Genomic DNA, 27890 nt, shown 5'->3' with positions numbered 1-27890 from the left:
TTCTCAGTCTCTGTTCTCCCAATCTAGACTAGACAGTCACATCCATCATCAATCCCATGGGAGGTCAGGGGTGACTGTGGAAACCAGAAACTGAGCTGTGACTCTTGTTCCTCATCCTCGTGACAGGCCGGTCACTCTCCTCCAGTTGGGCCTGCCTAACCTGGCAAGCATTGGGGTCCCTCTGTGTGGTGTGCATGGGGTGCTTCCTTTAAGGTTCAGCTTCCTGGCATTGGCACTGGGACGAATGCTTGCCCTCCACGTCCCCTCCAGCCCTGTGCTCTCCCTCTTCTCCTGAACAGGTAGGATCATGGGCTCCTAGATGCCCATGGCAGAACTGACAGGAGTTTTGTCAACTTGGTGTTAAGTATTGTCTTGCTTTGATGAAACAGCGAGTGCAACACTGAAAAGCTTGTGAGGGTCTGATGGTGGAGGGGCAGGTGAACAGGCACAGAGGCCAGGGCACCCCACGAAGGCAGTTGGACTCCCCGTCACAGGCACTGCTGTTTCCAGGACTTGGTTTCCTGAGAAGGGCTTCTGACACCCACAGTGCAAGGAAGGGGCACATGGGCTCAATTCTTCACCAGTATGAGGCATGAGGTTTCAAGCACATGTGCAGAAAGACTTCTTCCAGATCTCTCATCTCTGGGGTGGCACTAAGTGATATCATACTTGAGTTCTTACACAGTCTGGGAAAGCTCACATTTCATAAGTATCTTTTGTGTGCTAGGCCCTGGCATGGTTGCATACATCATCTCATAACCATCAGGAAAACCTCGTGAGGTCAGGATTATTTGCCCTGTTTTACATATTAGTAAATCAAGGTTCAGAGAGGTTAAGAGACTTGTCCAAGATCACAGAGCTAATTAAGAGAGTATCGATTGAGGGCATGATGTGAGCGCCAGAAAATGTTACACCCTTGAAACTAATTTGCCTGACCAAGGACACCTCTGGACACTTTTCTGCTGTGGGGAAGAAGGAGGTCTCTCTTAGCACATTAGGTGAGAGCATGTGATCTTAACATTTATTGGAAGTACTCACCGAATGATCAGATAACTCAGCTATGCATAGATACGTTTGCACCCAGAATTGGCCATTGTCCCGGTTTCCTGTCCCCTCCCTCCACTGCACACAAAGGCCAAGTCATGATTGTGTCAGTCGCTATGGCCTCATTTGTCTGTCTTCCACAGATGTCTGGGCAGCTGTGGGAAAACTGACCAAGATAAGAATAGAGAGAACATGGGCTTCTGAGCCAGGCAGGCTTGGGTTTAAATTCTATTTCTGCCAAATTTTCAGGAAAAACTACCCAGAGTCTAGGATAAGGCTGGGGACAAGGAGAGGTGGAGAGGATGTTAGAGGCGGAATCATGTGGTCTCAGCCTGGTTCTGCAAAGACGAGGGGGCAGGTGCCAGGTCACTTCCCTTGCCACCAGCAATCTCCAGAAGAGTCAGGGGCCTCCCTGGTTGCTGGCAATCCTCGGTTCAGAAACACAAGTTCAGATGCCCAAACAAGACTCAGGTGCTTCCCCAAATGCTCTCCCACAGTGGTCTAAAAATCTCTTTTAAGGCCCTGGCCATGACCCAGATATTACCATCCCTGGGAGGGGACAACACTTCACAATGTTAAAGAGAAGCGCGTGGACTTAGAGCAGCACTTGCTGTGGGCCCAGGAGAGTCCAGTCTTTACATGTAGGCGATAAGCCTCCGTTTTCTCATCTCTGACCTATAATAGCTAATAATATAATGATAGGTAACACTTCTGCGGAACTATTCTAAGCACTTTTTACATAAGTTAACTCCTTTAATGCTCTCAATACCCCAATTCCCATTTTGCCAGCGCAGTGGGCATATAGGTCCAATCCCCTGCCCAGGGTCACAAAGCAGGACTTTGAAGTGGCAGTGTCCCTGCTCATAACCTCTACACCATTCTGGTACTTAGGGGAATAATGAGGCCTTCTTCCGAGGTTTGAAGGCAGGATTAAATGAGATCATGCATCTAAAGCGTCTGGCACAAAGCAAGGACTCAATTAAGGTTCTTTTCCTTCTCTGGCCTTTTTCGTTTGAAAGAAGACAGCTCCGGCCTGCCTCTCCCAGCAAAGGTCTGTGTTGCACATCTAAGTGCTCAGTCACTGTCTGGGGAATGAAAGAAAGGGCAGACTTTGATAAGGCAGGTGCAGGAGGCGGGGGAGCATGAGAAGAGGTGTGCGTAGGAGGCTGGCAGAGGGCTAAAGCTATGGCCCAGGGTGGTGGGTTTCCTGGGGCCTGCCCTGAATGCTGAGGTGCCAGGACGCTGCCTGGGGGGTTGGGTCCATGATATGAGTTTCAGCACCTACTTGCTCCTTATATCATGTGTTAGCATCAGAGCTCACCCAGAGGCCTGGGGCCCCAGGTGACATAGACAGTGCTAAACCCGGCAGAGTGGCTCACCGTGTGTGTGCACGAGTGTCCCTGGAAGCAGCACAGAGGAGTGGGAGGCACTACCCTGATGACCCCCTGTAGTGCTGAGAACGGTTTGAGGCCACTCATTGGTGGTGGTAGTGGTGCAGGGGTAGAGGGTGGGGTGCAGGGGGCTGGTGTGAGGAAACAGGGCTGTTCTGTTTCAGGCCTAAGATAGCCCAGACCCACACCCAAGCAGTGGCTGCCCCACCCCTGCCCTGGCCTGAGTCAACCACTGGCAAATGGAAAGTGTTTCTTACAACTCAGAAAGAGGTCTCTGTAGGGCCAGACATAGCCCAGGTCTCTGATGGAAGGTCTCCAAGCCATACTGGCCCAATTCAGCTATAACCTGGCTTCACCAACACAGGCTGTACGGCTAATGGTTATTGAGGTGCATTCATTTCTGTTTATCAAGATTACATGGGCCAAGGCCAGGTGCACCTGGGCCAAAACAAGTAGACCTTGACCAGGCAACATACCAGAGCATTGGTTTCAGCATGTTCTCTCTGAATGTCCCTCAGCTCAACTGATATGTCATGATCGGGATGGTTAAGGATGACTGAAATGAACTGCCACTCCCTGCTCACACTTTTAACTACTTCTGTTTATAGGCACAGACTTCATAGCCAAGGCAAAGTGAAATGAGGTGGGCTTTTTTCAGAAAGTGGAGTCACTGAGTCGCAAGTGCTTGAATGTTTCGGGAGTGGTTGCTCTAAAATCCTGCCCACTGCTTCAGTTAGTTCTGCTCTTTGTAAGTACAGTCACAATCCCAGACTCCAGGAGAGATTAATCCGGTGTCCTTGTTCTGTTTCATTCCATGTGACCAGCTGAACTGGGCCTTTCTTATTCAAGATTTGCGAAGGATAGTCAAGATCCTGCTTCAGTCACTGACATTTCAAAAGCGTTCTTGAAATGACAAAATGGTTTCTTTGCACTGTCGACATTTTCATCATCAATGAATATTTATGAAGTGCCCATACCGAGGTTGCTTGCCAGTTCTGAACTCAGATAAGAGGGAAGGTTCTTTGTTCTGTTGCAGAGGGGGGGTTTAGTCAGTAAACTGCATTTCTTTTAACTTCTGAAAGCCTTCCTTTTCCTGGAAAAAAAATTTCATTTTGTTTTTGCAAATAAAAATGTAAAGCTTTTGCTAATGCATAGTATTTCTTCAATTATCAGTTGGGTTTCAAGACAGCACTTGTTTTCTGAAACCCTCAAATTACCTTATGTCTTTGCACTAAAAATACTTAAGAGTCAGTCAAGCATTGATTGAACTTGTGACTTGTGGCACTTGTGAATTCAACAGATGGTTTCATTTTCTCCAACCCATTCTCTCCCCTTTCATCCACTCCACCCAAGAACAAATCATTCAGATACTATATTGCTAGCATGACTCACAGGTGAATCCATCACTGGCGGTTGCTAGAGGTCTTGCACTGACTGACCCCTCCTGGTGAAGAGAGCAGCAAGCTGCCGCCCACACTCACCAGCTGTTTCCCCTGATGGGAACAAGCGCTGCTGGGCTGGTCTTAAGAAGCAGGTGGTGGGAACAGCCCGTGAGGTCCTGAATGCCATGTTATGTGCTCTCCAGTGTGAAAAGGCTCTGGGCTGTACACTTGGCTTTTGCCTCCTATTTGAGATACAGTGACTCAGATTGCCCCAACAAAGAAAGTTACTTCCTGGGAATTAGATGCTCAGAAAAGTAAGTTAACTGAGTTAGGCCTTTGCAAAAACTTTTAGCCACAGGAGGAACTCTCTTAGTGAGGGGCTGGCTTTCCTTCACTTCAGTAGTCTCAGAACCTGGCCCTTTGCCTGTCGCATAACAGATACCTCGTAAATACTTGTTAACTGACGAGCTAATCAGTCATCAACAGTCATTTACTGAGCACTTACTGTTTTGGGTCCCTGGTTAAGACAAGGCATTACAAATAGGTATAAAGGACAGTCCCAACTCTCACTGGAGTCTAGTTGAAGAATTAGGCCAAGCAGAAGAAATGACACTTGCCAGCACTGAGCAGTGTGTTTTAATTGCCTTAAGGAATAACACAGACCATAAGAGGCACTAGTATTTAGGAAAAAGGAGAGAAGGAGAGATCCACCTAGGATGAGACACCAGGGTCAGCTTTTATGATTGCTTGGAATTAGGCTATGCTTTTAAGGAAGTGATAATAGCAAAATGTATCAAGTACCTTCCACCTGTGTCAGTGTCTTTTTACATACATTACTAATTCTCACAACAATCGCACAAGGGAAATGTTATCATTGTCAACCTACAGTTGAGGAAACTCAGGCTAAACAATTCTGCCCAAAGCCATGTAGCCACTGAGACTTCTAATGCAGGTAAGTCTAACTCCAGAACCCATCCCCTTTCACCAGCCCTTCCAGGGAAGAAAAGTCTCAAACCTTATCAGGTAGGTTGGGGCTTAATTTGAAGCAGTTTCCACAAGCTGATACTGCTTCTAGGAAGCAGCAGCCAAGCAGGGAAAAGCACTAAAAATACGCCCTCAGGTTCACTAAGCGCAACACTGAATGGGGAGGTAGGTGGAGCCACCGGGTTACTGAGATTGATCTCAGGACCTGGCCAGCTTGCAATCACAGAGGGCAGGCTGGGCTCAGGTGCGGGCATCTGCATGACCCTACTGGACAAGTTCCCAGTAGCACACACCTGGAAAGCAGCAGCCCTTTCCCGAGCTTTAAAAGATCTCTGATGATTTCACAACTCATTTTTTGGATGCTCTATAAACAGGCCAGTGAGTCCAGGCTTGGATACAGAAAGATTAGATCAATATAGCAAAGCCATGCAGGTTGATATTTGGTGGTTAAGTATATGAACTATGAACCAAACTGCTTGAATCCTGGCTCAACTACTTACTAGCTGTGTGAAATCACAATCTCATTGGTTCCTCCCTCGTAGGGTTTTTGAAAGATGTTAAATGAGTTAATAAATGTGAAACAATGGCATCTGGCACATAGTGCTTATATAGCTGGGGGTTGCTCTCTTTATTCTTCCGCCAGCAACATTCAGCAAAGGCATGTACCTGTAGAGTTATGAAAGGTTCAAGTCTGGATTAAGGGCCTAAAGGAGGCTTAAAGGGAAATATCTAAAGACACCAGTGTTCCTCTGGAAACAGACAGCCTTATTGTGTTCAGAATAAGGCTTGCCAGTCAGCTGCTGTGAAACGGGGAGATCTTCTATCACATATAGCCAAACAGTGACCTCTAGTGGCGTAAGTACTTAGAACTGACGTGTTACAAACTTTTACAAAAGGCTCTCTGTAAGCAAAGAACAGATTGTAGTACTATGGGAACTGATCGTGCATGGGGAAGATTGTCCTGGACCAAAAGGACAGTTGTTGTGGAAACTGAGAAGCCATATGAAACCCTATACATTGACTATCTTGACCTTTAAAAGTCACTTCATCCCCTCTAAAGCCAATGCCGATGTTCTTAAGAGCTGATATTCCCAAGAGTTTCTTCTGCTTATGCACATCTAGAAAAAGCACAAATGGTGTGAATCTTTTGAAAAGGCACACATGTGGGGGAAAAAAATCTTAAAAATACTCATCTTAAAGAATATAGGAACTATCTTAAAAGGGTTCCCATTGACCACATCTGGATTCATTTGAGCAATAAAATAATGATAGTATCAGGTTATAACTGAATGGAATGAGTCCATAGAAATCATTTTTGATAATTGTTTCAGGCAAAAATCATCAATGGATGTTATGATTAGTAGGCAGAAGTATTTAAAAAACAATAGTTAAGCCAGTTGTGGTGGTTCACACCAGTAATCCAAGCACTTTGGGAGGCCAAGGCAGGAGGATCGCTCAAGCCCAGGAGGTGGAGGCCAGCCTTTGCAACAGAGCAAGACCCTGTCTCTAAAAATGAAAACCCAACAAACAATATTTATATAGTCGAAAGCATCTCCTCCATAAGATACTTGTTAATTACAAAGAGAAAAAATAGTAACATTTTAGTAGAGAACACTGGCAGACAGCACCTTAACCAATGATCAATGATCAAAGTTAGCATCATTAGTTAAGGAGGCAGAGCCACACTGTGTGTCTCCTAATGTGATGCACTGAAAAGGACACAACCTCACTTGTGCTGCATTCCTGCCCAAAACACAAAACTCAAATCTAATCATGAGGAGACATCAGACAACCCAAATAAAGGACATTCTACTAAACCATTGGTTTATACTATTTAAGAAAGTCAAGGTCGTGAAAGCAGACAGATGAAAACAAACTAAAGAGATTATGACTGCAGACAATGTATGATTCTAAGTTGGATCCTGGACCAGAAAACAGAACATTAGTAGGAAAATTGGCAATATTTGAATATGTCAATAGATTATAGTATTGATCAACATGTTCATTTCCTGACTTTGATAATTCTATTGTGGATATATAAGATAATGTTTTTAGGGAATATATGCTGAAGTACATATATGTAAAAGATCATCATGACTGCATATCAGAAAAGACATTACATACATACACATAGAGTGATGAAGCAAGTATGACAAAATGTTAACATTTGGGAAATCTGGGTGAAGATTATACAAGAATTCTTTGCACAGTTTTTGCAACATTTTTTGTAAGTCTGAAATTATTTCAAAATAATTTTTTTAAAAAAAGTTTCCACTTCAGTTTCTTTGAACATTATTTTTCTTATGTCACTGAGGTGTGTTGAATTGTGCCACCACTACCCCCCCCCAAAATTCATATCCACCTAGAACCTCAGAATGTGATCTTACTTGGAAATAGGTAGGTGTGCTTCATTAAGATGAGGACATTACTGGTTTATAGTAGGCCCTCATGTCTTTTTAAGAAGAGAAGACATAAACATGCAGAGCAAAAGGCCATGTGAAGTTGTAGACAGAGACCAGAGTGATGCAGCTACAAGCTAAAGAATGCCAAGGATTGCTGGGAACCACCAGCTGCTAGGAAGAAGCAAGGAAGGATTGTCTTTTAGAGCCTTCAGAGGGAGCATGGCTCTGCTGTCATCTTGATTTCAGACTTCTAGACTCCAGAAATATGAGGGAATAATTGTTTATTGTTTTAAGCCACCAAGTTTGTGTCAATTTGTTACAGCAGCCCTAGGAAACTAATACAGTCCACTTACTTGCCTAAAACAAGGGCCCATTGGTCTGTAAGATACCTTAGTCTGTCATCCACAAGTGTCTGGTGATTATAATATTTACTGAACATTCACTAAAGCTTAACACTGTGTTAAGTGCATTTAATACACTATTTCCTTTAACCCTCAAAACACCTGAATACAGTAGGCTCAATTACTAACTCTTTACAGATGGGAAAATGGAAGCTTAGCGAGGGCAAGTAGCACATGCAAGATTATACAGCTAAATGAAGGAGATAAGCACTGAACCCATGTGATCTGGCTCAAGAGGCAGACGGGTAAGATGGATGAACAGAAGGGACAGGATTCGAAATACAGCTGTCCGCATGCTGATAAATGCAACTGACACCTGGCTTCAGTGTTAAAACTAACAGGGAGTGGAGGGAATTTTATATACTGAACCATGCATACCCCAGGGTTACTTTGTGCCAGTCAGTTGTTGCCTTGAGGGAGTGCAGATCTCATTCATTTATTCTAATTTTTTAAAACAAAGCCGAAGTCTGGGTTTTTAATGTAAATATTTCCAATTAAAAAAATGTTAGCAGCCAGTTCATTTAAAACAAGCAAAACATTATACAAACCAAACAAAATTTACACACAGGCCAGGATTTGGCCCTGGACCCACCAGTTTGCTACCCCCAGGCTGTTGTTTACATCTCTGTCTGCTCCCTGCCGCTGTGAGTTATAAAGACATTTTTGGCAGGGCAGTTGGAGAAAGAATGCTTCTTCAAAGTTGAAAGACAAGAAAGCATGAATGAATGATGATGAGGGTTTAAAAAAGAGTCAGTCAGAGAATTGGCAATGTATGAAATTCATTCATTCCTCAAGTAATATTTATTGCATACTCTAATATGGATGAGACACTGTTGTAAGATTAGGCGAGGAACATACAATAATGAATAAACCACATCCCTGCCACTCTCTTGATGCTTACAGTCTAATGAGTAAGAGTCAATGATAAAGTAAAATAATTTCAGTTGGCGGTAAGCATGATGAAAAAATTAGTGCAGGCTAAAAGGCAGAATGTGATAGGGATATTTAGGGATGTTTAGAGGAACTTGTTTTAGACAGGGTGGGGAAAGCAGTGCCCTCTGGAGAGATATCACTTTAGAGCATGGACCTAAATAATGAAGACTATCACATAAGATCTAGGACAAGAGTATCCCAAGCAAATATAGGAAATGCAAAGACTCATGAATAAACGTGCATATATGAACAGAAAAAGTGAGGTTGACAGAGAATACTGGCAAGAGGTTTGTATTTTGAACAAAGTGAAATGTGAAACCATTGGAGGCTTTATGTATTAATGGAATGTGATTAACACTTTAAATAGATTTTTTTTTTTTTTTTTTGAGACAGAGTCTCACTTTGTTGCCCAGGCTAGAGTGAGTGCCGTGGCGTCAGCCTAGCTCACAGCAACCTCAAACTCCTGGGCTCAAGCAATCCTGCCTCAGCCTCCAGAGTAGCTGGGACTACAGGCATGTGCCACCATGCCCGGCTAATTTTTTTTCTATATATATTAGTTGGCCAATTAATTTCTTTCTATTTATAGTAGAGACGGGGTCTCGCTCAGGCTGGTTTCGAACTCCTGACCTCGAGCAATCTGCCAGCCTCGGCCTCCCAGAGTGCTAGGATTATAGGTGTGAGCCACCGCGCCCGGCCTAAATAGATCATTTTACCCGTTTGAAGGATTGTGGCAAAGGTGTATAGATAAGTGCTGCTACATATACCAGAAAGGCGACAACTGACATAGGGCAATTTGATGAAATATAAAAACAGGCAGGTAGGAATTTCCTCTGTACTTAGAACTGAGTTAGAATTATGCTGAGCAGAAGTGTCAGAAGCGTAAAGAGAAAACCTGGAGTCAAAGAGTCAAGAGTAGTGTTTTTCATGCTCTCTATGAAAATCTTGCATCGTTCAGAATTAGATCTGTGAAGTAGCATTCTGAAACAGCTGTCTTTTGAACTGTGTTCATACGAATTGTAGAATTCAAACTTTTCTAAGTAGCTGGGTGCTTTAATACAAACTCTTTGGATTGCAGTGGTAAAAATAGCAGCCCTTCCACTTGCCCAACACATATACAAGATGCTGTGAGAGAAGGACCAATTTGCAGACAAAAGGTAAAATAACTTGCCAAGTCATTAGTAGAGGAATGATTTGAATGCAGAGCTGACATGGAAGTCCATGTTGTGTTTCATAGATGGAAATGTTCAAATGGTTACAAAGTTCAAATAGCTAAAAAATCAGGCTGTGGCTTCTAGCCTTAGAGAAAAGGGATTATGAGGGTCTCCAGTCCCACACAATGAATGCTGTTTCCTTTAGTTTCACCTGGGGGACGTGATGTTTTTCTATATCAGAGTCCATGCACACTCTCCATCTAAAGAAAGCCCTCTCAATATGCCTACACTTTTAACTCCGTTTTAAAAAATCTGGTATTTAAAAAAAGCCGTATCTATTATAGCTCATAATGAATTAAGAAATGGCATTTAGGACAAATGAATATCTATTATGAAATTATCTTGTTTTGGGAAACTTTCATAAAAAATAAAGTTTTAAATAACAAAGGCTTAAAAAAATAAATAAATAACAAAGCCTTTTTCTGGGAGGCCGAGGCAGGAGGATCGGTCAAGGTCAGGAGTTCAAAGCCAGCCTGAGCAAGAGTGAGACCCCGTCTCTACTAAAAATAGAAAGAAATTAATCAGACAACTAAAAATATATAGAAAAAATTAGCCAGGCATGGTAGCGCATGCCTGTAGTTCCAGCTATTCAAGAGGCTGAGGCAGGAAGATCGCTTGAGCCCAGGAGTATGAGGCTAGGCTGACGCCATGGCACTGTAGCCAAGGCAACAAAGTGAGACGCTGTCTCAATCAATCAATAAGGCTTTTGATGCAGATCGTGATGTTAATGAGGTTAATACTAATAACTGATGGTAACAGTGACACAATTTAAAACGATTAAAGCAAAACTAAGAACTTCTTTTTTATGTTCACTTTAAAATGGGAAGATGGTTAAGAATTTTAAATACAGGCCGGGCTCACGCCTGTAATCCTAGCGCTCTGGGAGGCTGAGGTGGGCAGATCGCTCGAGGTCAGGAGTTCGAAACCAGCCTGAGCAAGAGCGAGACCCCATCTCTACTATAAATAGAAAGAAATTAATTGGCCAACTAATATATATAGAAAAAATTAGCCAGGCATAGTGGCGCATGCCTGTAGTCCCAGGTACTCAGGAGGCTGAGGCAGGAGGATTGCTTGATACTAGGAGTTTGAGGTTGCTGTGAGCTAGGCTGACGCCACGGCACTCACTCTAACCTGGGCAACAAAGTAAGACTCTGTTTTTTAAAAAAAGAATTTTAAATACAAATGTAATAGTCTTTCATATGAAAGGACTTCTGATTAAAATATCAGGATTACATTAATGGATCATTTGGAAAAAAAAATCAGAATCATTCGTAGAAATACTAAACAACTTACTTGCACAGCTATAGTGGGGCAACAAAGATATGAGACAGAAAATACAGAGGGGAACATATAAGGCTGTTGAGGTACAAGCACCAATGGATTAAGAACTGGGAACCAGGCTGGACGTGGTGGCTCACGCCTGTAATCCTAGCACTCTAGGAGGCCAATGCGGGAGGATTGCTCCAGGTCAGGAGTTCGAAACCCAGCCTGAGCAAAAGCGAGACCCCCGTCTCTACTAAAAATAGAAATTAATTGGCCAACTAAAAATATATATAGAAAAGATTAGCCGGGCATGGTGGCACATGGCTATAGTCCCAGCTACTCAAGGCTGAGGCAGGAAGATCGCTTGAGCCCAGGAGTTTGAGGTTGCTGTGAGCTAGGTTGATGCCACAGCACCCTAGCCCAGGCAACAGAGTTAAGACTCTGTCTCAAAAAAAAAAAAACAAAACCAAAACCAAAAACAAGCTGGGAACCCAGTGAAATACCTAGTGAATGAGGTAGCACTCAAGTGCCAGTTCTAGAATAACACATTCTGGGTCTCCAGACTTGTGTCAGGTAAGAAAATTAAACCTGAATCTGATCAAGCCTCAAGATCCACCAGTTTATAATACAAGGGACAGAAAAATGTGTTTAGTGACAAAATAGGGTTACAGTGAGTAAATCCAGAATACGGAAAACTCCTCAGGACATGACCCAATTTCTTCAAATAGATTACAAGTAAAAAATATGGAGAAATTTGATTAAAGCCAATGTACCATTTATGGACTCTGAACAAACCAATTATAAAAATATATGATATGTAAAGCACCTATGGGTAAAAAAAAAAAAAGTGAAAGGACAGTATGGCATTACTTTTCACTTTCGTAATAAAAAGGCATTTGTGGGCCGGGCGCTGTGGCTCACACCTGTAATCCTAGCTCTTGGGAGGCCGAGGCGGGCGGATTGCTCAAGGTCAGGAGTTCAAAACCAGCCTGAGCAAGAGTGAGACCCCGTCTCTACTATAAATAGAAAGAAATTAATTGGCCAACTGATATATATATAAAAAATTAGCCGGGCATGGTGGCACATGCCTGTAGTCCCAGCTACTCGGGAGGCTGAGGCAGAAGGATCACTGGAGCCCAGGAGTTTGAGGTTGCTGTGAGCTAGGCTGACGCCACGGCACTCACTCTAGCCTGGGCAACAAAGCGAGACTCTGTCTCAAAAAAAAAAAAAAAAAAAGGCATTTGTGGTTCTTTAAAGCCCTTGCCTTTTGGATTTAAACACTTGGGCATGAATCATTTGTGTAGGATTTTCTTCCAAATAATGGTGGGAGGTAGAATGGTGAATTGGTGGATTATAAACAAGGTTGGCTAACCACAAATTGATCATTATTTTTGGAGCTGAAAGATGGGTATTCTACTTCTTTGAAATTTCCCTTAAGTTTGAAAATAAGTATTATTTTTTTTAAGTTTTTAAATAGTGGTAGAACAGCACACGGTTAACCTTTTGACAAGAAACTAGAAAACTGATTCAGTAATAGCACAAGAATTATTAGGACACTGAAAGACATCCTTTCCTAGCCTGCAAAGCCACCTCTAAACAAATACCTTTAACATCTAATCCCACACACGTGAATGCTCCACAATTCCCATTCTACACAAACAATCCTCACCCACAGCACTCCAATTTCCAAGCAAGGATAACACATGTAAATAATTTACATACTATTAAGAATTCAAGATTAATTTGTTAATAGAGCCTTTGTTAACATTTGCCTTTGCCTTCCTTCAATGCCTGTCTTGCAAAGGAAAACTGTTTAACATTTAGAGGCAGTTAGTTCCTCAGAAATTGTTTATAGCTCAGCATTATTAAATCATGTAGAAGGAACAATAAACTGTCTACCCTCTTTCAAGTTAGCATGACATAGTTGCTAACTCATGCTAAGTCATGTTTTGTTTTTATAGTTAGAACTGCTTTAAGTACCATACCCAACACTTTTATATCCAAATGAATCTTGCTTCCTTCAAAGCAGTTGCCATGTGAAGCTATCTACCTTCTCCAGTCCCACTGCTCACCATTGGAATCCTCTTCAGAAGCTATAACTTTAAAAACGTCTTTAGTGGTAGTACATCTTCCTTTCTTTGTGTGTAGGTATATTAGGTATTTTGTAACTGGAACAAATCATTTAGAGCCAAGTCTAGTGGACAAATAAAGTATGCAAAAAATTTAATGGAAACTTTAAAGTAATGAAAACATTTTTGACTTAAGATCACCAATTTCCAAAATGCTTGGACATGAATTCTGGGTTTTCATGAACACTTCATTTCTCTGTGGTCAGACCGGGCTCAGTGCCTCAAGCCCATAATCCTAGCACTCAGGGAGGTCAAAGCAAGATAGCTTGAGCTCAGGAGTTCAAGATCAGCCCGAGCAAGAGTGACACCATCTCTACTAAATTAGAAAAAATTAGCTGGGGGGCAGTAGTGCATGCCTGTAGTCCCAGCTACTTGGAAAGGCAGGAGGCTCTCTTGAGCCGAAGAGTTTGAGGTTGGTGTCAGCTAAGCTGAGGTCATGGCACTGACCCAGGCAAGAGTGAGACCATGTCTCCCTCCCAAAAAAAGTCTTTGTGTTCAGATTGTACTGTATTAACTCAGCCAGGCCCCAGGGGCCTCATTTTATCACAATAAATTCTCCTAGCCTAAGTAACAAATGCCTAAGTTATACAGAACTGTTAAGGCTCAATATCTGGGTCTTATTTAATGTCATATTAAAAGTTTTGGGTTTGTTCAAAAGGCCAGCTCAATTTAGAATATGTAAAACTGACTTAAAATTACTTCATGGTATGGTACCAAATGAAAAACAGCTTTTGAGTTTAGTGCTACAATGTAACAATGTTACATTGTTGGACCACTCCCATTTACTTTTTCTACATATACAGTCAAGACTTATAATAGCTCACAATGTAGATAAGAATTACATTTTAAGCTCAAGACTATATCTAATAGAGGAAAGAACAGTTAAGTTTATCAGAAAATCAGTACAGCCATTTTGCTATTAAAATTTTTGCTTTTTAATAATTTATTTAAATAAGATATTTGAAGCAGTTTAGAAAAACAAGATTTGTATTTTATTTCCTTGTAAAAATCTTTACACATGCAGACAAACCAGTGTTAAGAAAGTATTCACCATCATTTAAACAAATAACCACTTAAATAGAACAGTGTCTGCAATTTTATCTGTATAAAAATAAGATACATTTTTTTACAGAATTCACGCTCCAGTTCTTATAGCAATAAACAATACACAATTATAATAAAGTACAATTGAACCTGACCATGGTTTTCAATTAGATACTGCTAGGGCATTTTAATGTGCAAAAAAAGTTTAACATAGTTCTTTTCAAAAGAAAATGTCCTCAGTGTTTCTAGAGACCTAGAGGGTTTTAAGAAATCAAATCCTAATCCATTTGCCTTTAATGTTTTGATTTTGAGTCCATACATCACACTGTAGATAGTCAAAACCAGGAACTGATGTAGGCTCAAAGGAAGAGAAAGTTAGCGCCTGTGCCTGCCATGTCCTGAGCGACTGCTACCATGGTGCTTGCCTTTATGGGACCTCTCAAAGGACCGAGATCTTTCTCGCCTGTCCCTATGATGTCCCCTTTCATGCCTGTGTTTCTTGGCAGCATCTGAGTGATCCCGAGATTTGCTCTGAGATCTAGAACGAGATTTTTTCCTTTTATGACCATGTCTATTTGAGCTCTTTAAATCATCTCTGGTATGCTTGGCCTTAAGGTGAGGAGAACCATGATTATGATGTCTTCGAGGGCTTTCACTGTGACTGCGGGACCTGCTTCTTGATCTTGAGCTGTATGTTCCAGATCGACTCCGCCTATTATTATAACTTAGATAATAAAAATTTGAAGTTTAGATTCAGTTTCTATGGAGAACAGATTTGGTGGTTACTCATAAAAGGTTCAAAACAAAACTTATCAGCTATATCAATGACAAACAGAACTGAGGACTTTTTCTAAATCTCCACACCCTAACTTCTCCCCATCCACCTATAACATATTAGATAAATCTTAAACAAATGTACTTATAGCTATATTCCAAGGCAAGGAGTAATTAGCCTAACAGTGTCCTGGAGCTAAGCTTTTTATTAAATAGCTCACACATGTTCAAGAGACACAGGAGCTAGCAATCTAACTACAAAGCTAACTAGGAAAGATTCTTTGGCTACGGTTAATTTGATTACTGGTTATTAATAACAGGTTAATGGAAATTAAAATCTAATGTTTTTGCATTATAAACAGGTATTATATACCTTTGGACATCTCAAAAAAAAAAAAAGGGAAAAAAACAGAATGCCATTAAGACACCACATATCCAGAACATGTCTCCAAACTCATTTCTCCTCATGATAAAAGCCTAATTCTATCCTGGTAATCTTTGAAAACAGTCTCTGTTCAATCATTTTTTTAGAAAAAGCAATAACCTCTGAAGACTTCAAATTGGAGTACTTTCCCTAAGAAAACATTTACTTACTGTCTTCTTGGAGTATGTGATCTAGAACGTGATCGTGTTCTTGACCTTGATCGACTTGCACTTCTGCTATTTCTACTTCTCTTGCTGTCTTTTCTTACACTTCAAAAAAACCGTAACATTTTAGTTACAAACTTAGTGTGTTAGAAACAACAAAAAATTCCTAAGGCCAGTTTATAACTCACCCATTGTAAGGACTTTTGGATGCCTGTTGTCTATCCTCAGGTTCTTTTTTGACTGTCTTCACATTAATGGAGATTGGTGACTTCTCTTCAGCTTTTACCTCTCTTGGGGATGCTATTAAAAGATTTAACAACACATTAATCACTGGATTTAAAAGAGGACCAAAACAAAGTAGAATGCTTCCAAGTATCAGTCTTTAGTTGACCGTCAGGAGAGAAAACAGTAACTGCTTCATAAATTCATTGTATCTATGCAACTGTTAAATGCCAGAAATTTCTAATGACACATTTTCAGTGCCCCCATATCACTTTAAGTCTAAGCATATCTTACATGGTTTGGAAGCTGGAGAAAATCCACCAAGGGTTGAAAGAGCTGGAGTTCCATCAGGATTCAATCCCTTTGCTTTTAATTTAGCTTCTTGTAAGGCTACTTTTCTTTTTTCTACTTCTTTTTCCAGCAATTCATAGTTTGGCTGTTAGAGGAAAACGAAGTTAGTATTCCTCCCTTACAGTAGATTAGTAGCACTGAGAATACTAGCACAAACTTGAATGAACAGAAATTACCTTTTTTCTAGTATAAAGCCTAAGTGTTTCTATGCATATTTCTTGGATCTCCTCTTCTGTAGTACCAAAAAGAAGAAACCAATGGGGACGAGTAGGCAATGGAATCTAAACCATAAAAACAAAATGGTTTGGATTAAATTTTTGCAGCAAAAATTTAGTGGAACCACTGGAAATCCTTGTGATTGAACCTATAAAACAAATAGGCTATATATATACCTACCTGAAGTGCTCTAGCTGCAAGGTAGATGCAAGCACATGCTATCGTCTCTGGTTGAAATCGAACAAAAACATTGGTTCGAAGACTGTCATTCATGTAATTCCTGAAAAATATTTCAACTATAAGCTTGTATGTAAACAAACCAGTTCTTTTGAAGCTTACATAAAATTGGAGACTCAATCTACTTTATTCTTTTTTCTTCTCTTATTTATACTCACATCCTCATATTCTAACATATAACTCAAAAAAATCAATAAAAGAATTTAACAAGGACCATTCTTCAGTTTTCCTAATGACCAAAGCCCTTTAAAATTATTCGATATAATTATCCAAATAGAAATTACTCCTAAAGTTCTGTAATATATTTCTATAAAAAGCAAAGCTTTGAAAGTCAAATTCTGATATAATTGGTTTGAGAAACAATAAAACACTCCAACAATACTTCAAATTATTAATTATTGACCAACTCTCCTTTATCCACAATAAAAAGTAGTGTCAACTAGGGGTAAAAAAGGTTATTTTCTGTAAGCACCCACCAAGTTACATTTATGTAAAGAAAACTAGCCAGGCAGAGTGGCTTGTGCCTGTAATCCCAGCTACCAAGAAGGCTTAGGTAGAATGATGGCTTGAGCCAGGAGTTCAAGACCAGCCTGGACAACACAATGAGACCCCACTTGAAAGAAAAAGAAAAGAAAGAAAGAAACAAAAGGAAAGGAAAGGAAAGAAAGAAAGAAAGAAAGAAAGAAAACTAAGGTACTTCAGACAATCTAGGTAAAGAAACAAACAGCAATAAACATACATAATGGCCTTGTTTACATACCTTTTTTGGTATTATGTATAAATAAAAGCAATAAACTATTTCAGTTAATAAATTGCTAGATTTTAATTATTAGTGAACCCTCCCCACAATATTTCTAAGCTAATAAAGAAATTTTACAAGTTGTTTAAACGATTAAGCTAAAATTAAATAAATGGACTATATCTTCAAAATCCTTACTCATGAAAATTGCTAAAATCCATTTTATAGAACACATATTAAAAAGTCATGCATTTTATAAAAGCAGTGAGACTTTTCTAATATGACTAGTATTTACTGAGTCCAAAAGAAGCATGGCAATTATAAAAAAAGGACATCTTGCTGGAAAGTCCAGAACATAAAAATTACTTAAGTCCTTCATATCAATAGTCTTTTTAGAAACAGTAGTTGTGACTGAACCAAACTCCTTGCTTGATTTTTAAATAAGCCAGCACTCCAAATGACACATCTGCAAATCAGAAGTCCAAGGTCTAAAGTGTTTAAGTAACAATAACATCTCTTAAAAATGAAGCACTTCTTACTTCTATCTAATATTACTGCCAGCAATACAGCCCAGCAGCTATAAATTAACTCAGTATGGAAACTGGTGCCCACTTAAAGCTGCAAGTTGTAGTCTCCTTTGGTAGAATTCATGCTATATAGACTAAAAATAAAAATTTAGTCAAACTCCTAATAAAAACCATTTATAATTCATAATGGCTGAACAAATCTATCAAAAATGAACTATTCATTTTGATAGTTACAGGTATACATTAAATACATAGGCATGTCAAATAGTTACTTCTAGAAGCAAATATACAAATCCTTTTGACACCCCGACAGAACTAGAAGATGCTGCCAGATGGATATGGACCACTTCAGTGAATCTCGGATGAGAGCTTGCACTGGATTGGCTGGAGAGCAGGGCAGCCAATCAGGCCATCCTGAGGTCATGGGCTGAAGTGCAGAGGGCAGAGTTCTATGACTTACCATCATGGACTACCCTTTAATCAAAGAGTAGAAAAAAGAACAAAGTTAAATTGAGTTCTCCATTAAAAGTAATTAGTCAAGCCAAGAAAACAGGAAGCAGAAATAAGCATTATTTACCTTTTGATTAAAAAACAAACGAACAACAAAAAAAAAAAAAAACACAAAAGCCCCAAAACAAACTTATGTCATTATTTTGGAAAGGGAAAACGAAACTTACTTTATTTCTGCTTCTGTTTTCCTGGCTAAGAAAGAAATGTAAAAAAGCAACTTACCAGGCAGTTTGAACCAGGGTTTGGTTACGTTCACATTCTAAGACTTGTAAATACATAACAATGATCTGAAGGACAAGGAAAAAAACTCAATTTAGCATACTGGTGGTTCTTTCAGGGTATAGAATTCAATGAAAAAACTGAAAATGTTAAAGTTCTAATTCTGCATAGATAATACAGACCAACCTAAAACGTAGATGAGATTCAATGTGAATTATAATTTTATTAGATTATATAAAAACTATGTTTATAAGTATATTCCAATATTATACAGGAAAAAAATGGCAGTTAATTCAATTAAAAAGAGTATTTTTCACAAACACTTTACTAGATGATGGGCACTGTGCCAAAGTTTATTTCATCGAATTTCCCAAAGTACATTTCTATCCCAGTTAATCACGACTGGAGCATCCACTCTCACAACCACTTATTAATATTAGTATGAAAGCCAAGAGATGCTGGGAGAAACCTATGGATTTCCAATAATGGTAAGAACATTTTACTATGTGACAGGAAGTATGCCAGGTACTTCTGCAGCTACACAGTATTTATTCCTTGGAATAAGATCGTCCCCAATCTCCATTTTCGAGGTGGGAAAACTGCACTTACCCACAGAAGCAAAAAGAACTTCTCTATGAGCACGCAATTAAGAGTGAAGATTTGAACCTACTTTTTTTTTTCATTTCCACCTTACTGACAACATCCAAAAGAGTGCTTTTTAAAACCAAGGTTAACTCTTTATATATAAACAATATGAATTTGTATAAAATTTTAAACTGCCCTAATACTTACGAATATACTTTCTGTACTCTACAACTCACCTTATGTGGATGCTTGACATGAACACAAAATCCCAACTCCTTTAGCACCCTCCTTTCTGCCTTGATAACTTGATTTTTGGTGTTAATGTAGTTCTGATCAAGGATCAGGGGGCTTGGAGTCCTATAGTTTGTAAGAAATAAAATCAAAACTGTTTTGCACATCCAAAAAATTTTATTTGTGGCATCTCCATTTTCCCTTCCAACCAACTATTGGCAACAGAAACCAGCTTTTTAAACTCCTGCAAACAAGTTAAAGCATTAATCTTGTGCTGTCCAAGTTATGCTAATTTAAATATATACAGCTACACTAAGTTCCTAAAAGAACTAACTCAACTCAACTCTGCACTGAAAAAATTTCACTCTAATGCTCTTGGATTTATCTTTGTTGACTTTTTCTTTCTGATTATATTTTGGGTATATATACACTAACTTTAGTAATAGCATGATTATCACAAACCTCATTAGTCTACAGAGACTTTCCACTGACAAAACTAATGTGCTCCTAAAAAGATTTATAGTACTGTTAAGTCCTCATAAAATTTTAATGGTTTTTCATTCATTTTCTAAATTATCTATTCTTGGTTGGTTTAGGGCTAAAATAAAAACAAGAAATAGTGGGTAGTTAATCCGGATTCCCTAAGGGGGCAGTATGCTTCAACTCATTGTTCTAAGAACCTACCTCTATCTAAAAAAAAAAAATCTGAAAACTAAAGATTCAGCTCAATTACCAAAAGTAAAATTTAAAAGTTATGTTCAAAACTCAAAGTTATCTATGATACAAGCCAAAATTCTGTCAGAGTTGTAGTCATTAATCAAAATGCTTTAGTATGTTAATACACAAGAGAATGGAAGACCATAATGAGGGAACCAGAAGAACAAATTCAAGGGCTCTGTGCCAGACTAAATTCTGTTAACTTGAGAAGTTCCTATGATACAAATGGGTATGGCAGCAGTACAATATTTTGAAAATAGCACACATTCAAGTGATGCTGTCTCCAAGTGTTTTTTTCTTTTTTTTTGAGACAGAGTCTCGCTTTGTTGCCCAGGCTAGAGTGGGCTCAAGCAATCCTGCTGCCTCAGCCTCCCAAGTAGCTGGGACTACAGGCATGCACCACCATGCCTGGCTAATTTTTTTCTATATATATTAGTTGGCCAATTAATTTCTTTCTATTTATAGTGGAGACGGGGTCTCGCTCTTGCTCTTGCTCAGGCTGGTTTGGAACTGCCGACCTTGAGCAATCCGCCCACCTTGGCCTCCCAGAATGCTAAGACTACAGGTGAGCCACCAGGCCACCTCGCTAGGCCAGTGTTTTGTACTCTGTATGGAAAAAAAAAAAACTCTACTATTTACAGTAAAAGACTATGTTACTTAAGTCTTAAAATTCAAAAGTGGTTTCCTGAAAAATTTTAAATTAGGCAACTGCTAAAGAATTAAACTTTCATTTTTGAAAAGTCAATGAAATTTACCTATGTCCTTAGATCCTACCCTACCAACCAAAAAGTACATTTTTATTAACACATTGATTAACATGGTAAGTACATGGGTAGAACGTTTAATATTTTCACCCATACTTAATTCATTTTCAGCCAAAAGATTCAAGAGTTTTTTGCTCTGGGTAGAACATTCCCAATTTACCTAATGCACATCAGATCATTAAAAATGTAATCTCATTATTTTAAAAACAATACTGTATTTCAATATATCCACCTGAAGGTTAGAAACAATCTTAAGTGACCTACATTAACTACCCCTATGGTGACATGTTATCAGAATAAAAAGGCAGCTATCATATTTTACCTTATTTTCTCCCACTTAAAATTACAACAAAACCCAGAACTTACTATTCTAATTAATCTGTATGATTTTATCAAATTACATTAAACGGAAGATGGCAGAGCTAACAGGATGAAAAACAGGTGTTACTTAAATTGGCCTTCACTCAGTTCAATCCATCACACCTGTAAAAGGTGTGAGGGGTGAGGGCCAATTGCCCTCATCAAGCTGCTTTCTAACATTAAAATACAATGATGAATCCATTTTATTAGGAAAGTAGGCTATGAATGGCTCTTTGAAAAATAAATCAAACTTAAATCAAATGAGAGCTATATATGTACTCTCTATATATACACGTAAGAAAATATATTCCAAATATCTTAAGGTTTATGATTGTTCAGGTTTTATCATTACAGGAAATTTGGAAAAGTCAAATCCACTTCACACTGACTGGTTGGTTATCCAATGGCTCTCCTTCAATTAGCATTAGGAGATAAAATAGCTCCAGTGTTAAAGCTGCACACCACTTTAACTCTTAACCCCTTGCATGCAATCCAGACAGAAGACAGCCATCAGAATCCCCATAAAAATCTAATTTTAGCAGCACAGTTCTGTTTAATTTTTCTCCATTTACATTGATCAAAATTATCATCTATACTTCTTACTAAAATAACCTGCTGAGTTGCCTTCAAATTGTGATAAAATTCATTTGTTTTTGCAATTACATTAAACAAGCTAAACACTTGCTTGAAGTAGGGCTACTACCTAGTCCTTAAATCAAGTTTAATCACTAAGTAATTCTGCCTAATTTTCCATTTACTCTGCCATAACTTTACTTCCCTTTTTGTGTGAAAATACCAATGATATCAAAATAGATCAAGAAAATCAAACCCATTATTTATTATAATTCAACTATCTATATAACTCGACTTCTTGCTTACTCCTGCTATAACCTGCACTTTTCAAGGTTAACTTTGTGGGTGTGTAATCCCATACCTTTGTTTTGTTCAGAATTGGTTTTACTTCACAAATCAAGGCTCAATGAACATGTAATTTACAACTACCCTACAAAGATTACTTTGTATCAGAAATAGAAACAAGTGTCTCCATAAGTCAGTAAGCAAAGCTCCGGAAAAGGATTTAAGCAAGTGCTTTCTTTACTCAGTTATTAATTAGTACTTTTTGTGGCAACAAGCACATTAAACTAAATTAAGGCTTGCTAAAATTTCTTCCTCCTCAATCAGGTAAACTTTAGTTGCCAATAAAAAAGTTAGAAGAGGAAGCATTTTAAAGTCTTAAAAAAAAAGCTGAATTCATCTATTTAGAGAAAGCTCAAACAATTTTTAATCAGCACATAGACTACTAACTCCACACTTCCTCTGCTCTAAGTTTCTACTGTCTGGTCATTCGAAGCTTCTTATTTGGTCTCCTAGAGAAGCTATTTTCCTTTTTAGCATGATTAATGTAATTGAAATATAACAACAATTAAAATTAGGAGGTCCACACAGTCTCACTCGGACTCAAGGACGGAGAAACTTTGCAACTAGTTCTTCAAGAGACTATTAATACCAGGTTAAGTAGTTTAGAAGGATGCAGACTGTTACTTAATATACAGAAATCTGTAAAGCCTACTTCATGGAACATAGGAACATTCTTTAGGTGTTTAAACAAATTGAAAGTAGCTTGTAAAGCCACAGAAATAAACTGAAGAGGCTGTTGGAGTAAATGACATTACTTAACATCCTTCCAACTCTATATACATTGAAAATGTCACACCATTGTTCACTAATAAGTGGTTAAACCAGTCTTTGAAAATTTGTCTTTTAGACAAGTCTTAAGAGTATGAACATGGCCCCTTAAATTATGAAAATTATGAAAAATATTCCCATTTGATATTGGGAATATGCTACATCTCCGAAGTATTTGGAAACTATGAAAACAAAAGCACTCTTCTCTCTATATTCTGAACTTAAAAAAAAATGATCAAACTACAAAAAACTGAATAGGCCATTTATTCTGAACTTAAAAAAAAATGATCAAACTACAAAAAACTGAATAGGCCAAATAATCTAGGTTGAGGACTAAGCACTGATACTTAAAGCTCCTCTAGTGATTCTAATGTGTAGCTATGACTGAAAAACAGCTACATGAAGGATGTCTCCTCTGTAACTATCGAGGTCACACTAACAACTTAAAAGTATACATAAACTAGATTAAAACTAGTAGTATCATTAAGACAACTGATATGCTTTACCTAATTAAAGTATATAACATTGATAGTACTAATAACAATTAACCTAAGCAAAAAAAAACTGAGCTACAGTTCTAATAACTTGGACAGCAAAGACAAAAGCTTATAACAAGAAACAGGAGTTGTTCTAAATGGTTCACCAGTGGCCAACCTGTTAGTCCCCGATTCCAGTGACCTATTCTCAGAGCACTGGCTTCTCCTTGGGGATTTTCGATACTTCACTCACTGTTGCCATGACGACAGCTTCATCTCTATGTACCACTCCACATCACCCAGGCTTTGGTAAATGTAGCTGGTCGCTGTATAGTCGGTTGCAAGGGAAAAAAGAGTTGAAGTTAATAACATATACAAGTTATGTGTCTGAGTAAACTTGTAATATGCATAGAAACACTTTTACATCCTGCTTTAAAAAAAGGCTTCCATGCAATTAACTCCTTTTAAATTTCATGCTATTATCAGACTAAGATTGAAAAAATCAATTTCTCTGTAAATAATAACCAAAAACTGCACTGTTAGATCAGACACAAGTCAGTCAGGTGGGATTAATTTAAAATTCCAAGGTTCCACTAGGTCTTACAGTTACGACCTATTCTAACATTGAGAAACAAAACTCAGTCTCACAGGAAAATTTCAAAAGATAAACCACGTGATTACATAAAAGTTGGCTCAATGGTTCCAAAGACTACCAGAAAATTATTTCCCTTAAGCAAACAGAATCCTTTGACTAAAGACAGGGCCTTGTATTAGTGTCACTGTTTTAAACATCCTGAAGAATCAGTGAGGTACCTAACTAAAAATTTAAGCTCAGACCATGCTGAACACCAATTTGAAATGTTCCCAATTCCATGGATTCCTCACCAAGAAACTAAAAGGTACTTTAAAACAAAACAAAAAAATTACTCTATTCCTGGCCATAGTTAAGGTGAATGAGCATAGATTGGGCGGAAGAAGGTATGTAAGAAAACTGAAAAAATGCTGTGAAATAACCTGGATAGAAAAGTTTCAGACTTTTTGACAAGGTTTTTTAATACTGTCTGTGGACTTACAAAATAGGCTAACCACTCTAAAATTACTTTAATATTTGTGTGTCTGAATAGTTCCCATTACTGTCAACTTACAGATTCAGCCAATAAGAACTACTTATATAGGACACCAATTTGGCACTAACCAACACACCCAACCCCCAAAACAACTTATAATAATTTCATAACTTCCATTCAAACTCAGTACAAGTTTGACTAACTTCACTACAAGTCCTTAAAAAATGAACACAAAAACTAATCTACACCAAGTATATCCTTCTGCATCATGTACTAGAAGTCACCTTATATGTAGATGCAAGAAGCCCTGCAACAAACTTTTGGTACTACTCATAGGAACACAGAGGACCACACAAAATTACATTACCACAACATCTAGGAGATATTATTTTTTGTCCACAAGATTGAATAAATGGGCCTTATCTAAATGTAATGCAATCAACCTTAAGAGTTATCTTTCTAGCCCACTCACTGAGACTGTATCTGACCAAAACAAAATACCTGTTTAATCCCTTTGACTTCAAACTTCAAACTTTATCATCCTGCAGTCCTTTCAGATCCGGTATTATGCGATATATCGTAGTTCAATGTTGAGAAGTACTCTAACAAAAGCCAACCTCAATTGATAATGAATTAACTGGGACTTTGGAGTAGAAAAACAAGCTACACAGAACTTTGCCACAATATTAACTTGAACTACAGCGTTTAAACTTCCAGCCTTCATTCTTCCAATGAGGGGAGAGGAAAAATAACTTACAGAATACACTCACACTTGAGCCAAACGTATTCCCTTTCTTGTTTAATCTTAAGCCACAGGATTGGTCTGTTAGGATTGTCCATAAATGCAACTGCCTCTACAAACTTTAGATAACTGGTTAATTATGGGTTTTCAAATTTATTTGGTTATGTGTTCCTATGTGAATTGTAACACCTAAATTAACGTCGGTTTTCTTTTGCATCCATATTGACTTGAGAGGAAAGATGTTCTGAATTAATGATTGGTGCACAGTACAGCAGTAGCAAGAAATGTTTGATATTACCAATCTTACCTTTTTCCTCTTAACTGGCGTAGGTGGTGGAATACATTAATCACATCTCTTATTCTTCTAGGTGCTTCTTCGATTTTTGACGCAAGATTAATACAAGCCATGGCAACAATCTGAAAAAACCCATAAGATAACAAAAACTATTGTAAGACTAAACTTATTTTGACGAATAAACTTTAGAACTTAACTGTGAGAACTTTTGGCCAAATAAAATTACAGTTGACATTTCCAGACCACGGGCTGACCAACTATACTAGTACTATACTCTATCCATTGCTCGACTCTTAGTTTTGGATCAAAAGGCAAACTCAAATCTCAGAGAAGTTGTGCATTTGGCTGAAAACTGTAATCCTTTATAAGATGGCACTTGGGCCCAGGATCCATTTTCTAGTTTCCGAACACACTCTAAAGGTTTCCACTTCCTGGCGAGTGAGAACTAGGTACAAAGGCCTAAAGTAACCACTCCCTTTCTGGAAAGGCTGGCTGCTGACACTACCCCTATTCCTTCCCATTTCCGGATGAAAAAAATCCCCTTCATACGCCTCCGCATTGCTTACCTCGAAACTGTGTTTGACGAAAGATTTGGAATAGAAAAAACGATGAAACAACACCTGCCCGGTTGCCATCGCCACCTGCAGACAAGAGAGGAGAACGGAAGCGCCAGGGTCAGGCGGGCCCGCACCAGGCGCCGCCGCCATTTTGTGCCGCCGCTCACTTCCCCTCCCCCTCCCCCTCCCGCCGCCGCCGCGAACAGCCCGCCGCCGGGTCCCGCCTCCGCCCCCGCGCCCCGCCACGGCCCGAGCCGCAGGGCCCGAGCGAGCCATCCCCACCCTGCCGGGACACAGCGGTCCTGGGGCGCAGCGTAGCGGGCGGCGGGGAGGTGAGGCGCGCCTGGCCGGCCCGGGGCCGGAGCACTGACCTGCGGCAGCCGGAGGAGGATGCCGGCGGCCTGAATGAGCTCGCAGCCCAGGATGCGCAAGTCCGTCTCGCTCGGCAGGTCGAGCCCGTCCTGCATGGACGGGGTGGGCGAGAGTCTCTCCTCCGGAATCAGCGAGTGGTCGATGGTGAGCGAAACTTCCGAGTACAGGCGGTCACCGATCAAGATCCCTCCCGTCGTGGTCGTCGTCGTGGTAGTCGTCCCGGAGCTGGAGCCGCCCGCGCTTGGGACGGCCGACGAGGCGGCGGCTGCGGTCGCTGTCGGGTGAGGCCCGGACGCCATACTCTCTGCGAGCTGCACGCAAGGCCAACGCAGCCGGAACCCGAAGCGAGACTAACCAGCGTTCTCGGCGCGACGGATATTCCCGTGACCGCCGGGTTGGGCCGCTTCACGCAGCGTGCGCTTCCGCCCTGACGTCACCACGCCCGGCCGGCGCGCGCCAACTAGTCCCTCCCGGCCGCGCCTTCCCTTCGGCGTCTGTTTCCGCGCCTGGGCGTACGGTGCTGCGAGGGACTCTGGGGTCGCCTGCAGGATGTCTCCGCGTGGGGTCCCGAGTGGTCCAGGAGACCACGTCTAGCTAAAGCAGGTCCGAATCGCCTCGTTTGTTATTTATTGAGCCGCAAGCTTATGAGATACCTTATTCCTAAAATAAAGTTGTCCAGTTCACAATCATCTCTGCGATTTTGGCCATTTGTCTGTGCTCCATCGCTCGTCCTCTGCTAACTTTTAGCATTTGCGAGGCGCGTGTGCAGCGCGTACCACCAGGAAGTGTAGAGCCGGTGAAGATGGTAGCTCGGATGTTTATGGGCCAACTTGTAACTTAAAGTGACCCACAGGGAATCTGGAGAGGGCTGCTTTACAGTATTTTTATTAATAGAAAACACGTCTCTGAATCGTATCGGTTCCCCCAAAAAGCTCTCCAAGTAACGTGTGGTGACCAAAGGTATGGAAGTAGGGCGAAGGCATAGTAATGACTGGGAGGAGGCTGGTTTTGCAGCTCGGCTTGTGAAACTCCTGTACGACCAGTGTTCTGGAAATTCCCTACTTTCCAAAAATAGTTTTAGGGCGAGGACCTTACAAAGGTAATTTGTTTATGCCCAGGAGTCTTATGTATTCATACATGGTTATTGAAAGTAGGCACAATGGAAGAAACCAATCTCATGTTTTTTTCTCCGTGATATTAACTACCAATTCCCAGAACTTCCTGAAATTTGCAGTAAAAATAATGATACTGATCTAAATTACCAGAATCTAGAGTTGGAAGGAAAGGAGTATGTCACGGTTTACTCTTGTGGCTCAGAAAGTGATACCCTAAAAACGAGCTTGACATTCAGAAGGGCCTTAGAAGCTACCTCTGGGTTTTGTTTCCCTCGCTTCCCCAAGCGCTGGTAGATAAGATACTTTCCCTGACTAAGAAAGCTTCTTTCCAAAAGAAACAATTAATTGCCTTCCTC

The 27890-nt window shown here is 39.9% G+C and overlaps 1 protein-coding gene across 4 annotated transcripts; it reads right to left on the bottom strand.

Moving 5' to 3' along the window:
• Window positions 1-14109: 14109 nt before the first annotated feature.
• Window positions 14110-27232, bottom strand: CCNL1 (cyclin L1). Of its 4 annotated transcripts, XM_012739776.3 has the most exons (11): window positions 26419-27212; window positions 26057-26131; window positions 25503-25612; window positions 19389-19509; window positions 18571-18635; window positions 16516-16615; window positions 16296-16400; window positions 16063-16204; window positions 15735-15846; window positions 15553-15651; window positions 14110-14908 (listed from the first exon to the last, which is right to left on the bottom strand). In XM_012739776.3, the coding sequence occupies exons 1-11, from the start codon at window positions 26716-26718 to the stop codon at window positions 14560-14562; spliced, it is 1578 nt and encodes a 525-aa protein (XP_012595230.1). In that variant the 5' UTR covers window positions 26719-27212; the 3' UTR covers window positions 14110-14559. The 4 variants fall into 4 exon arrangements, 3 of the variants coding, with proteins under 3 accessions (XP_012595230.1, XP_075860525.1, XP_075860526.1); XM_076004410.1 differs by lacking the exon at window positions 15553-15651 and having other exon boundaries at window positions 26419-27222; XM_076004411.1 differs by lacking the exons at window positions 14110-14908; window positions 15553-15651; window positions 15735-15846; window positions 16063-16204; window positions 16296-16400 and adding an exon at window positions 18299-18312 and having other exon boundaries at window positions 26419-27232.
• Window positions 27233-27890: the final 658 nt, after the last annotated feature.

Source organism: Microcebus murinus, chromosome 1 (genome assembly GCF_040939455.1).
Source record: "Microcebus murinus isolate Inina chromosome 1, M.murinus_Inina_mat1.0, whole genome shotgun sequence".
Taxonomy (NCBI): domain Eukaryota; kingdom Metazoa; phylum Chordata; class Mammalia; order Primates; family Cheirogaleidae; genus Microcebus; species Microcebus murinus.
This window is presented reverse-complemented; position numbering and strand designations above follow the sequence as displayed.